We start from the raw sequence: 15,110 nt of genomic DNA, 5'->3' as shown, positions 1-15,110 counted from the left end.
TGGACTCATCAGGTTCTGCCTAGATCACTTATGTCTAGGGTTTTCTTATTGAGAGTGCTACACACATGTGTTTCACTTTCTTACTTTGGAGTTTTATTTGAACAACACAATGTTCATATACTCCGGATTGATGAGTTGGCCACCAATTTTAATGCTTCTTTTGGCATGATTTATGTCCATTAGTAGATGGTATGCATTGATTTTTATGATCAACTATGATTTTTTATGGATTTAAGGAGCTTCTATGCTTTTATCCATGGTTTTATAAGGATCTTTTGATCTTTTGAATAATTACATGTGCTTTGAAGGTAGCATTTGCCTTCATTTTTTGCACGTAATTTTGAGTATATTTTTTGTACTCTTGTACATATTCCAACTCGGATACCTAGTTGCTTATATATCTAGGTGAGTTTTTTTTTCTACCCTAACTTTATTGTGTTTTGGGTAGTTATCATTGGAAAGGTGCCTAAAATTTAATTTCTTTTCTAATGATGTACTCAGAAGGATTTATTCCTTGATGTAGTCTCAAGTATATAGAGACAGGTTTAGTATGTGAAAGTCTGGACAAGGCCATCTTATTCCTTTTATACAGGATTTAATTCATATTTTCTAGACAGCATACTAGGGAGTTCCAAATTGTTAAGGTATGTATGGGTGGTATCATGGTGGTATGGGACGCTAGGGATCCCTCACATATATTATCTTATGGGATAACTTGGGCTCAAGATTGTTGCTTTGCTTACATCACTTAGCATGTTGACCTCAACATTCAAAGACAATCTTATTTTCTAAATTCACTAGAAGTTATATTTTGGGCATTCTCTAGATAAATTTCTTTTATCTATAGCCTACATGTTTTGATGAGGGTAATCTCATCGGCATTTTCACTTGTTGAAATCTCTTTCTTTAGAGTTCAAACAAGTTTATCTTGTTGTGTTCGGATAAGGAAATTTGGATTCTTCCTTTGTTGGCATTTCTTTCTCTAGTTCCGTACTTTAGGTGATTTATACAATCAACCTGATAGGCTTACGGATGGACATATGTGACTCATTGAGACGTTGATGATTCTCTATGTTGATATGGGTAAATCGAGACGTCGATTATTCCATATGAAGATGTGGGTATGTCGGGGCGCCGATGAATCCCTGGTTTCTGCTGTTATAATGCCATGTTTTCCTACTTTATTCCGAATGGTTTACAATGAGAAAGTTACTTTGAATGTAAATTACTCTGATCATCCGCAGTCTGATGGGCAAACAGAGTGTATGAATCAGATTATAGTGTATATGCTTCGTGCATGTCTCTAGAAAATCATCATATTGGAAAATATTCCAATGATGGAATTTACCTATAACAGTTTTAAATATACGGCTATTGGTTTTAGTCCGTGCATACTTATGTATGGGTATTAACCCAGGGCACCTATTGATGTCGGTCTTAAGGACATCGAGCTTGATGCATCGAGGGATTTCTTGCGTGATATGTAGGAAATTTTGACCGAAGCTCGGGATTCTATCAGGAGTGCTCATGATAGGGCACGGTTTTATGCTGATAGGGGACGCTCATCTCGGTCTTTTGAACCAGGAGCGTTGGTTTATTTTAATGTTCCTAAAGATTTTCAGACTTTGTCAATGGAAAAATACTCGAATTTATCTCCTAGATATTGTGGCCCATTTTGAGATATATATCGGATTGGCACGGTTGCATATGAACTAAGACTACCTCCAATTGTTAGGGTTCATCCAGTCTTTCATATCGATAGATTGAAAGGGAAACTGGGAGGTGAGGATGACACAGTTACTCCTCAAGAACTCGTTGAAGTCGATGAATTATCCTATGTTCCACATGAACCTGATAAGGTACTTGAATTCAGGGAAAGGAAACTTTGTAGTTGACTAATCTCTGAGGTTAAAATTAGGTGGAAAGATAGGGAAATTGTGAATTCGACTTGGGAGTCGGTTGAGATTGTTCAGCGCAGTTCTCCTTCTTTTCATTGCAAGAGTGCAATGTTTTGAGAGAGGGGAAGTATGTTATATGTACATTATGTGTGCTATGTTATATACACATTATGTGTGCATATACTAGGAGGCTAACCCACATTAGGCTTGTGAGCATGGGAGCATGGGAACAAGCTCTAGTGGAGCATGGGTTAGGACTAACCTTAAGGTTTAAGGTTAGGGTCAGGCATCCAAGGGTCACACATGAGGAATGGAAAGTCAAGAGTCACTTGAGGGCCCTCCTATATAATAGGGGCATGGGGCACACTCAAGGGGGCTTGGAGCTTGAGGGCTTGGAGGCTTATGCTATGGTCTCTTGTGTAGAGATCCATATCTACTCACCTACCATTTCACACTATAGCTACATGCTATTGGATTGTGTTATACCTCTTGATGGTATGGGACATCAAGGTAGAGGTATGATGTATTTCATTCATTATTCATGTGTGCATCCCTTGGGCTCGGGGGTGGTTGGGTGGTTGAGTTTATGCCTGATTTATGCATGTTTATGCATAACAATTATCTAGAGAGATCTTAGGGTTTTAACACCATCTTGTCATATGGGCTCTTATGAATTTTGCTTTCTTGTATGTGCCTTGTAGTACTCATTATTTTGTTTTTTTTGTTTTCTTTTTGCAGCTTTAATATCCTCATGGGAGGAACCAGAGTACCTGAATGAGTAGACTAGAACAGAATACTTAATGACCAGTATCCAAGTGGTAGGTGGTGGTGTTGATGAGGGGTTAGTAAAACAACGATGTTAGTAAGCAAGTGGCGAGGTGGGGGTTCCGGAGAGACAAGGAGGTAACTCGCATGGAAATTTCTTACGCTCCGAGATGCTGTATGAAACGGGACCCTTTAATCTTCTTGAAGAGAATGATCAAAAACTCATAAAATATATCAAATATTAAAACAACTACTTGAATTAAATTGAAAATTAAAGCATATAACAAAACATAAGGTAAGAGAAAGAAAAACATCACCATCAATACCATGCTGGGTGCAATCTTCCCCCCCCTTGTGCGTGGCCTTCCCCCACACAAGAGTATTTTTATTAGCTTTCTTGCAAAAATAGGCCATAGCCCCCAAAAATATTCAAAGTGTGCTTTTAGAGAGCACGACATTCTTCCACAATAAAAATAGAGTGTCCCAAAAATTGGGGCTAGGGTAAAGCCTTTAGGCTTTATTAAATTCCACATTATAAATGTATCTTTCCTAAAGTTCAAAATGGAAAAATCAACTACTAAGGTTACTAAATATGATGCGCATAAGAAACATTTTCCTCGACATTATTTATCAATCCTCGTAATCTTCTTCACGTGAAAATATAAGCCCAATTAATAATTAAATTAATCCCACAAATATTAAACAGGCACAAACCATAACCAACTCATGACTACCAGGCGTAAGTACTTCCAGGGATCACCTTGCCAATACAAACCTAACTAAAATAATCATAGATGGCCCCAAGCATACGTCATATACCGCACGTATTAATATTTATAGTGGTGTCACCCACGATATTAACCTAGCCGGCATGACGCAAGAGTAACCTAGGCATCCCCAAATTACTCAAGAGGGAAAAATAATATTCTTAAAGAGGACTTAAAATATATTCACCATCAACACCATGCTGGGTGCAATCTTCCCCCCCCTTGTGCATGGCCTTCCCCCACACAAGAGTATTTTTATTAGCTTTCTTGTAAAAAATAGGCCATAGCCCCCAAAAATATACAAAGTGTGCTTTTAGAGAGCACGACACTCTTCCACAATAAAAATAGAGTGTCCCAAAAATTGGGGCTAGGGTAAAGCCTTTAGGCTTTATTAAATTCCACATTATAAATGTATCTTTCCTAAAGTTCAAAATGGAAAAATCAACTACTAAGGTTACTAAATATGATGCGCATAAGAAACATTTTCCTCGACATTATTTATCAATCCTCGTAATCTTCTTCACGTGAAAATATAAGCCCAATTAATAATTAAATTAATCCCACAAATATTAAACAGGCACAAACCATAGCCAACTCATGACTACCAGGCGTAAGTACTTCCAGGAATCACCCTGCTAATACAAACCTAACTGAAATAATCATAGACAGCCCCAAGCATACGTCATATACCGCACGTATTAATATTTATAGTGGTGTCACCCACGATATTAACCTAGCCAGCATGACGCAAGAGTAACCTAGGCGTCCCCAAATTACTCAAGAGGAAAAAATAATATTCTTAAAGAGGACTTAAAATATATTCTCATAACATCCCTCTTGCTTGAGTTTGCATGCTTGAGTTTGCAATTGTCCTCAATTTGCAGGTTTGCTGGGTTTGAAAAGAATAAAGGATCTTAGGATAAGCTCGAAAAAATTTCTCGGCATCCATTTTGCATCTTCTTGAGGATGGTTTTTGAATGTCAAAAGATATTTAATTAACATGGATCATAACAGTCCCCCCTGTTGGGAATCAACTGTCCTCAGTTGCACAATCAATGAGTGGATGGCTTCATGGCACAAGTGGAGGACAAGATCATCATATCAAACAATTTCTAAAATTAAAACCAAACAAGTGAACGCTTGTGAAATGTATCTAAGTGTCCCATACCACAGAGGTACCTTCCACATACAAACACTCGCTGGTGAAAGATAGAAGACATAGATACGTCTGGTGTAGCCATGTAAAACCAATCTAATGTCCCATACCATAGATTAATTCCACACGACACTACGTTAAGAACAGAAGTTTGAGACGAAGTAGCTAATTCTCTCTGAAACTTTCATTCTGACATAACTTTTCTCTATCCTCAAAATTAGACTACAAGTCTTATTCCAAAAATGAATTAGGTCGAAATGGAAATTCTTATCAACTTAAGATTGAAAAATAATCACTTACATTACTGTCAATAACTTGATGAATTCTGGGGATTTGTTCTTGATCTTAATCTTGTAATTGTCTAACTAAATTCTCGGGATTTATTTTTTATCTTAATCGTGATGAATTCTTGAGATTGGTTTTTTATCTTAATCTTAATCTTGTAATTGTCTAACTAAATTCAAAAAATTATAATCTTTGAATAGGTTTATAATTCTTGAATTTGTGAATCTTACTTGTAAACAATGAAATCTAAAGGGGATCTTGATGTTAAACTTAATCTTAAACTTGAAATTAGAACTTGAAGAAAGATAGATATCTTGTGTCCTAGTTGATAGCAAGAACTTGATATACTAGTAATGAATGTTGGCTTAGATTAAAAATACTTGAATGGACGAAAAATTGAGAGATTAGTCTTTAATTAATCATAATTGCAATTCTTGAATAAATCTTGTTCTTAAGGGGTTTAAATCTTGTGGTTGAATATATCTTTGACTTAGAGCAATTCTTGGTCTAGAAATAATCTTGTACTTGGATAGATCTTAAACTAGAACACTTGAAAATTTAAACAAAACTTTACTTGAATTGGTATAAACTTCGTAATTGTGATTGGTATACAACTTAAGCTTGGTTTCTAGTCACTTGAGAGCTATTTCTTTACTTTTCTCATCATCACTAAATTCGATGGTGAAGCAATTGATAACTTGAATCAAAGACTGGAGAAACTTGCTTGGTTCTTGAATCTTCAAATTGGTCTTAATCTTCTATGAAATGTCTAGCAATCATTTTTACTTGAATTTGGGTAACTAGATCTTGAAGATAACTTTTGCTAATCTTGTCTCGCTAGTTAGGTCACGGTATCTAAAATTCTTTTCAGGAGCTAAAGTTTTCTAACTAGGTCTAGAAGGAAAGAATATTCAGAAAACAGATACAAAAGCAAACAAGAAATTGTATACAATAAATATATTTTTTTTTACACATACCTCCACCTTTGGTTAATGTGTCGAGTGCATTAACCTCTTCGGTGTCAAGCACGTCCTTTGCTGCAATTTGGTTCTTCTTTTTAGTTGTTAAGAGTTAGCATAATGTCCCAACATCTTACACCTGAAACACTTGACAATAGACAGCTTGGATACAATGTCATTGGTCGGGCTATGCATGTCAGATGCTTCCATAGTTTTAACTTTCTTCTTAATATATTTGTTCATTCTAGACAGATGTCGTTCAATCTTTCTTTGAAAGTTGTCCCGATGCTCTCGTTCTTGATTCAAAAGAATATGGAGAGAATCAAGTTGTTCCTGATTAGTACGATGGTGCTGTGGATATTCACCCATTTCCTGACAATTAAAAGGAATAGGAAAAAGTTAAAACAAGAGAAAAGATAGGGTTTCTTATCTCATATGGAACGTCGAGCTAGATGTGAGTCCTGCCAAGTTAGCTCAATACACAAATGCATAATTTTTCAAGAAATAATCCATGTACCCTTTAAAATAAGAAAACTAGCCATAGGTTAAAGCAACATTTTAATGATATCTTCACTAACAAGCTGTTTATATTATTCGTACTTCATGAGGATTTAGAAAACAACATTATTCACAAGAATTTGACTAAAGTCTCAAAATTTCTCTTGAGGTAAATTCTAAAGATCTGTAGAAGAAATCCAAACTAACTATATGTGCATGGGATCCTTTTCCATAAAATATGATGGGAATAGTCAAAAAATATTTTTTTAAAAATATTTTATTGATCTCATTTAAGCTTATTTGAAAGCTTTTAAAGCTTAGTCAAAAGCCTAAAAATTATATATATATAGTAAAATAATTTTCCTTCTACTAGGGTCCGCTCAGCGCATGAATAGAAAAGGGAAATGAAAAATAATAATAGTAATAATATGAAGCTTTTTTTTAATTATTATAAAGCTTTATCTCTATAAAGCTTTGTTAAAGCTATATTACAGTAACAAATATATATATATATATTATTCTGGTTCTTTATAAATTTAAGCCATCAATCCTCTCTTCTTGAGACTACCCGCGCAGCGCGCAGTAAAAATTCAGCGCAAGAGTAAAAAGGGAGATTTTTTTTAACAAAAAAAATTTAGCTCCTCCTGGATTTCGCGCAACCGGCCTGCCCTTCAGGATGCGCAGACTGTCGGCCGTCGGATGGAGGGAGGAAGAGAAGAATTATATATATATATATATATATATATATATTACTCTAAGCTTGCGCCCAGCGCATCAACTGAGGAGGAAAAAGCAAATAAAAACTAAAAGTAATTTTTGAAAACAACTCTTGAATAATTCTCAGCCCTCTATTATAGAAACTGAGCAAAGGGAAGGTTTAGCAATTCTGATTATGGCTCTCAACGCTCCTTTCCTTGCTCTTTCAATCCGTACAGACAGATCAGGAAGAGGATTAGTGAAGAGGAAGGTGGTTTTATGGTTTTGGGAAACCCACTAATGGTTTTCCACCTAGTTTTACCTTTTGGGCAATAGATTAATGGAGATTGATTACCCAATGGTTAAAAACAAGTTTACTTTCATCCATACATTAACAAAAATCCCTAAACGTGTTCTTCTTTAATTTAAATTCAAGAAAATTACCAAAATCACCTCTTCTTTAATTTAAATTCAAGAAAATTACCAAAATCACCTCTGTTTTTGTCTCTTTCACCTCTTTTGACCGCCTTCAAGAAAATTAAATTACACCCAAGCTCCGATACCACTGAAACGGGACCCTTTAATCTTCTTGAAGAGAATGATCAAAAACTCATAAAATATATCAAATATTAAAACAACTACTTGAATTAAATTGAAAATTAAAGCATATAACAAAACATAAGGCAAGAGAAAGAAAAACATCACCATCAACACCATGCTGGGTGCAATCTTCCCCCCCCTTGTGCGTGGCCTTCCCCCACACAAGAGTATTTTTATTAGCTTTCTTGCAAAAATAGGCCATAGCCCCCAAAAATATACAAAGTGTGCTTTTAGAGAGCACGACACTCTTCCACAATAAAAATAGAGTGTCCCAAAAATTGGGGCTAGGGTAAAGCCTTTAGGCTTTATTAAATTCCACATTATAAATGTATCTTTCCTAAAGTTCAAAATGGAAAAATCAACTACTAAGGTTACTAAATATGATGCGCATAAGAAACATTTTCCTCGACATTATTTATCAATCCTCGTAATCTTCTTCACGTGAAAATATAAGCCCAATTAATAATTAAATTAATCCCACAAATATTAAACAGGCACAAACCATAACCAACTCATGACTACCAGGCGTAAGTACTTCCAGGGATCACCCTGCTAACTGAAATAATCATAGACGGCCCCAAGCATACGTCATATACCGCACGTCTTAATATTTATAGTGGTGTCACCCACGATATTAACCTAGCCGGCATGACCGAAGAGTAACCTAGGCGTCCCCAAATTACTCAAGAGGGAAAAATAATATTCTTAAAGAGGACTTAAAATATATTCTCATAACACTGTATTCCGATGGTGATGTACATGTAGCTGTAGAATTTCATCAAGGCACCTTAATGGGCATCTTGGCTCCCTTGGGTGTTGATATTTTGGTGGTCAATGTTCTCTCTTTCTATTTTGATTTGTTTTCTTCTGTCGTGTGACTAGGATATTGTTTTTATGAGAGTGGTAGTTGACGGAGAGGATCAATAAGTGTAGCAGCTTTTGATTATGAAGTAGAAGCTACTTTGGATCATGATTGCAATATGCATATTGCAGTCAACTTTTGGCTTCCAAAGCTAAGGTAGCATAAGAAGAAGTTGTAGGTAGGGTTGATGAGGCATGAAGTATAGTTATTTGGTCAAAGCGGAGATGATCAAGAAGATCCACGCAATGGGTCATACCCATTGACCAGGCTTGCACCCTCCATGGTCCCCCCCCATCCAGAGATGTACTTGGATGGCTGTCGCGATGATGAAGATTTGTGCAGTGTGTGCACAAATGACAGAGCCTAGTGAGAATCACAGGTGTCATGCATGGGCGAGGGTCAAAGGTGTGCCTGTGGTCCTAATTACCTAGACATGCCTAATCACCTAGAGACGCTGAATTCGTTTTGTGCTCTTCGATTTTTAATTTTTTTAATCCTCTTGGTTGAGGACTTGAAGGTTGTTTATTGGTCAGTATCCCAAAAGAGAGTTGTGTAATGATTAGCCCATTTGGCTAGATTTGTGAGCTTACCCTTGAGGTTGTCTTTGAGTGGCTATATAAGCTCTGGCATTTGTGGCACTACCCCCTGGTTTCGTGAGGATGAAGTTGAGGGTTGGGTTGGAGCTTTGTGGACGAAGTTCACCCTAGTGGATCAGGGAGGTAGACCTTAAGAACCTCTAAAGATTCAAAATTTTTAAAATTTTAAAAAAATGAGTTTTTTTCAGGTCAGTATGTCTGTATGCAAAGGTCGGTACGTCCGTACACTTAGATATGTACATCTGTACGCTTATGAGTGAAAGGTCGTGGCTTTTTTTCGAGTCGATACATCTGTACGTTTGGATTAGTACGTCCGTACGTTTAGGTCAATACGTCCGTACGCTTAGATCGGTACGTCTGTATGCTTATGAGTGAACGGTTGCGGCTTCGTGAACAAACGATCGTTTCTTCGTGAAGGAACGGTCGTGGCTCCGTGAATGAACAGCCGTTCGGCTTTTTGAGTGAACAATTGTGGCTTCGTGAACAAACGGCCATTCGACTTGTTTTTTGTTTGCCTAAAACCGCCGCGTGGTTTTGAATTTGGGGAGTGGCTCCAAATTAGTGGTTTTCAACTAATCTAGAGATTCTCTAACTTAAATTAATCCAACCTAATCTCACTATTAATCACCCTTCAACCTTCTTTCTTTCTTTGCTCTCTAATTACTCCTTAATAGTAAGGAGTTTTGAGTTGAGGACTTGATAGGTGAATTAGCAACGTCAAGGCTTATCTAATGATGTGATTATCTCTAATTAACCCTTCTAATTAAGCCTCCAATTAACCCACTCAAAAAAGAAAAAATTAGGCAAATGAGGTCCAATTAGTGCTAATTCTCACTAATTGTGGAGTGGTCTAGGCATGGATGTTTAGAACACTAATGCCTTTGGTTTTTTCTACTAAACATGAGCATATTGCAATTTATGCATCTTTCCTTTCTTTTAAACTTATATCTTTCCGTTATACCTAAGACATATTTATCAAAATTTTGTACAACTATTTGCATGTTTTCCCATTACTAATATAAGCAATGCATTGTAACTCTTCCATATCATTACTTATTTAGTCCTTAGAGCATGATGCATTCTATCTTTTCTATATAAAATAAGCACTACATGTGGGCTTGTTTATTGTAGTGTACATTGGTTTGTAAACATATGTACACAAATATCAACCTGTAAACATGATGCTAAATACCTGCATACAAGGGTGCCATTACTAATGAACAAGACACAACTAGCAAGGTATCATGCATGGAATGTATAATACCTTGTACTATACACATAGTCAATACATGGAATGCATTGGCTATGTGACACTTTCCTTGTTAAGTACCAAGTTTAGGTCAAGGTTTGAAAAATTATGAAAAAAAGTCAAGATGCTACTTTGACAACAAGGTTGGTGAAATCCTCCTACGTAATCATTTGGAGGGAGTTTATTTAAAATAGTACTTACGTTCTAAGTGTCTAGATCACATAATAAAATCTTAAAGCTCAAAATAGTTGAAATAGGCCCCACGAGCATGTCATCAAAGGATCAACATCTTCTTACATTGAATCCCTTTGATACCGCACTCTATGTATTTATAAAGGGACCATGCACACATAACTAGTGGAGAGTCTCATCTATCTATCATACACTCAACTCATTAGCTTCTCAGTGAGTATTTTGAGTAGGTTGTCAAGTACAACTCAAGAAAACCATCAAAATGCAAGGTTGCAACCCCTCTTTATGAGGACAAATCATGTTTGAGTGGTCAAACCCCTAGCATCCTTTTCTTCGCATGAGGTGAATTAATGTGTGACTAAGATGATTTGATAGCTTCTACTTGACTACCATGTAGATAGGATACACTATTGGACCAATGTTTCACACTAGTGCCATGTTCAAGAATAAAGTTAGAAACTAGACTGCTTGGACCCACACAAAAAAAAAATGCACGTGGTTAAAAACGTTAATGGCCAAATCTAGCCATACGGTCTAACTCATTACTTAGGCATATCATTCACCCATCATGTCGTCATTACAAAATGCCATCTTTCTTCAAGTAGTATCTGGCGGCTGGCCTCATCACATTCTTATTCCATCACACATTCAGGACACATGCTAGGTATTGGAGGAATGTTTCCTAAAGCCTAAAAAATATCAGGACTCGTGCTGCTTCCTCAATAGATAGGTTTTGGCACTAGTGACCTACCTCGAGCTGAAGTACTTCTGAAGGACATCTTTAACAGGCATGGCATGCTAAGATTGTACTTTTGTAGATAAAGACCTAATCAAGACTTTTGCCAAACCCAGAAGAGGACAGAAAAACTGATCATGGAACCTGTTCTAATTAACATGCCAATCACAAATTAGCTCCAAAGGGCTAGTCAAACAAAAAAAAAAAAAAAGCGGAGCAAGCCAAGACATGATCATTCATATAAGCAGCAACTACAAACATGAAAGTTCAACATATATCCCAAAAAATCCATGAGTTATGCAAACAATAATCTCCAAAGAGATTCTACTTGGGGAAACACTGGAGAATTCATTGTAAAAGCACAAATCTATGTTCACTGATATTTAGCACTCTGCCACCTGATCAAAGTAGGTTAACCCCATCTTTCTCCTCAACCGGAACCCACAGCAAAATCAGTATCAGGAAGAGCCAAAAACCTTGCAGGTACACAACTTGCAGGTGGTGCTTTTCATAATTAAAAGTCAAACCTTGTCCAGAGAAGATTCAGCATTCCAAAATAAGGCATGCCAAGGCTATCTTTGCCTGCGACGAGAATCCTTGGAGCTGCGAGTCGCACCTGGAGATGTGCTGTAATTTCCATAATCATAAGAAAAAGCTCCTCCAGGAGAACCTGGGTCGTCTCTGCCCCCAAAGGTTGGCATAACAGAACCACTTCCTTGGTAAGTCATTGGCATCATTCCAGGATTTCCATGACCCTTGAACAAATTGCTTCGAAGCCTTGTCAGGACCTGGATCAATGCAGCTTCAACCATTGCTGCCTCCCCAGAAATCTGTGAATATGAACAAAATTTTAGGGGCATCTCTAAAACCAAAGAAAGCAATGCAACTCTTTTGAAAATACATGGACAAGACTTCATACCTGTACAAGTTCACTGCCCTCATCAGCACAGAGGGGTAGTTCATCTTTGGGAGGGATGCGAATATTTGCCCTGCTTGTCTTCCTCATTTCAGTAATAATTTGACCGCCTTTGCCAAGCAAGCACCCTATTTGATTAGAACGAACTAGCAGTCGAATTGAAATAATAGCATTTCTACCCTCCTTGTCAGCTGAAATCTCTGCCAGACGCCTGTAAACTTGCATGACAGCTTCAAGAACAGGAGAGGCATAGCTATCAATGTACTGCAAGACAACCCATAACAGATTTTCAAGACCAAATTTATCAAGACAGCTCAAAGCGTATAGCTTCACAGCTTTGCAAACAGATTACATGGTAGAACTGACCTCAATTGCAGATATCTGGATGGTTCGCTCATCTGAGTCTCCAACTTGATCACAAACTCTGATCTTCGCACCAGATTCTTCACGCAGCTTGCGGATCACACTGCCACCTTTTCCAATCATACTCCCTATTTTTTCATTTGGGCATAAAACACATACCATGAGCTCTTCCTCAGAAGGGCCATCTGACCTGCTGCTACGCACTGAAAAAGAGTTCCCAGTCCCTGTTCGACCATAATGACCCATGCCCATCATGGAGCCTGGAGCATGGAGGGAAGAATAGATGCCGCCACCTGGAAATGAGGCACCTTGGGAGAATCCAGAAGGTCGATGTGCTCTCTCGCGGGTTGGGTTTTCGTAAAGCTTGGATGAAACAGCATATAGGGCTTTTCTGACAAGTGCAGGGGTTCCAAACAACTGCAAGAGCGAAGGAAATGTAATCCTATTAATGCACTCTAGTATGGTGATAAATAGAGAGGGGAAATGGAGAATGTGACCAGGTGAGTATTGCTGGAGATTTTCAGGCCAAAATTATCCTTCAAGGTAAAAAGTCTTGTGAGCCATATCCAGTTTTAGATAGCCCAAGATTTTCTAACCTTCTAGATAAGCATTTGAAGGATGTTTTGTTTAAGTGGCCACATTTTTGGCGCACGTAAAGATTGCTTTTTGCTGACACTTAAACTCTCTAATTTTTTATAAAAGAGTGGTAGCCACTAAGCCTAACTACCAGACTTAAAAGCTCTGCTGAAAGTCCCTAGAGCAAATGCTGCCAAAGGATGCCAAAAAAATAAGTTTAACCTGACTGTGGCACTAGAAAAGAGCAATAAAATTCAACTATGATGCAAATGGAATCCATCAAAATTCAGTCTCAGCTTGCTCTGGCACAGAACAACCTAAAGTTGCTCAGATGGAGAAGTCATCGAATATTTTAGCACTGCTGAAAAAGTTCCGCTGCGGATTATGGTAAAGCTAAAACATTTGTCTGCAGGTTCAGCACCACTGGTGAAGTCCCCATAATGCTTGTGCTAGAGCTAAGGCATTTGTCAAAGGGAAACAATTGACATTGCTGTGAGGCTCTGCTTATACTAAAGTTACAACACTTGTCACCAGGGAGTATTTAGCACTGCTGGTGAGGTTCTTGGGTGGCTTATAAAAAACTTAGTCCTTGTCAAAAGGAGAGATTTCAGCACTGCTGGTGAGGTTCCAGTGAGGAAGCAACAACGAAGGGTAGAATTCAAAGGGGTTCCAGTATGGCTTATCCTAGATTTAAAGCACTCGTAAATGGCTATATTTTCAACACTGCTGGTAAGGTTCCACTGCATAATAGATTCCACTGCCAAGGCATAATGCCTGTGAAGGTTCTCCATGGTCCAGTGCATACTTAATGTTAAAGTTAGAGCAATGGGAAAGACATTCAGGAACTGGTGATGAGGTTTTTGAACATGAATTACACTACAGAAAGAATGCTTAGACTGGGGGTAAAATTTGCTCAAGAAATGGAATCAAACCGCAGGAAAAGGGGGGGAGATTTGTTTCCCCTTACTTGGACAAGCTCGTCGTTGGGGAAGGCACAGGGTGGAAGGCTTGCTTTTGGAAGGACTCGGATCTGCGCGGCGATGTCCTTGCGCATCTGCTCGATGATGCGGCCGCCTTTGCCGATGAGGCAGCCGACCTGGCCGTCGGAGACCAGCAGCCGCGCTGTAACCTGGGGTGGGGGTTCGTCGTCATCTTCTTCAGAGGCAGGGTCAGGGCCCTCTCTTTCGGTGATGCGGCCATGGATTCTGAACAGAGCTTCCTGCGCAGGGCAAAGCATCTCATCTCTGTCTCTGTCTCTCTCTCTCTCTCTCCGGCCGTCTCTCCCATCTCGGCTGTCTCTGTCTCGCCCCGGGGAAGAGCTTATGTAGATCACCCTCTCATCCGCGCCATGGATCGCATCCTCGACCTTGATCTTGGCCCTTGTCTCCTGCCGCAGGGCTTTAATGATGCTGCCACCCTTGCCTATCACGGCCCCGATCTTCAGAATTGGGCACAGGATCCGGTACTCTATGTCGGAGACGGCACCGGCAGGCACCGGCGAGGGCTCAGGCTCCGACCCCCTCCTCCTCTTATGCCTGCCCTCTCGATCTTCTCTTTCCTCTCTGTCTCCTTCATCTCTGTCGTCTCTGTCGTCCCTGTCGTCTGTGTCATCCCTCTCATCTTCGTAGTGCGAGTAGGATCGCTTAATCGGCGACTCGTTCCACTCGTCCATCGCCTCGGCGAAGCTCTGCGGGAAATGGAAATGGAAATGGAAATGGCAAGAAGTAGCACTAGACTCTACAACGGTAAGGCACATACATCAAACCCTAACGCCAATGTCATACTCTAATAGACATATTTCAGTCTACTAGACATATTCAATAATTAGTGCCGGCAAGTGGGCACTAACTTATAAGGTTCAAACCTAAGGTTTGAACTCCCAACCTCCCTTTCCGTGTCTCTACTTTGCGTTAGCCTCTCTCTTCCTTGTTGGCCTCAGACACGACAGACACCTCCCTTCCTGATTGGCCTCACACGTGGCAAACTTGCTCTCCCT

General features: G+C 38.8%; 1 protein-coding gene across 1 annotated transcript; it reads right to left on the bottom strand.

The window, feature by feature from the left end:
- Window positions 1-11,463: 11,463 nt before the first annotated feature.
- LOC147619425 (RNA-binding KH domain-containing protein RCF3-like) lies at window positions 11,464-14,899 on the bottom strand. Its single transcript, XM_086773077.1, has 4 exons — window positions 14,082-14,899; window positions 12,542-12,955; window positions 12,179-12,439; window positions 11,464-12,089 (listed from the first exon to the last, which is right to left on the bottom strand). Exons 1-4 carry the CDS (start codon window positions 14,868-14,870, stop codon window positions 11,832-11,834), a joined length of 1,722 nt encoding a protein of 573 aa, XP_086629203.1. The 5' UTR covers window positions 14,871-14,899; the 3' UTR covers window positions 11,464-11,831.
- Between the last annotated feature and the right edge of the window lie 211 nt (window positions 14,900-15,110).

The sequence above is a fragment of the Cibotium barometz genome, chromosome 33 (assembly GCF_041138505.1).
Source record: "Cibotium barometz isolate CiBa-2024 chromosome 33, ASM4113850v1, whole genome shotgun sequence".
In the NCBI taxonomy this organism is placed as follows: Eukaryota; Viridiplantae; Streptophyta; class Polypodiopsida; order Cyatheales; family Cibotiaceae; genus Cibotium; species Cibotium barometz.
The sequence above is the reverse complement of the archived record's forward strand: the minus strand, read 5'-3'. Positions and strand labels throughout refer to the sequence as shown.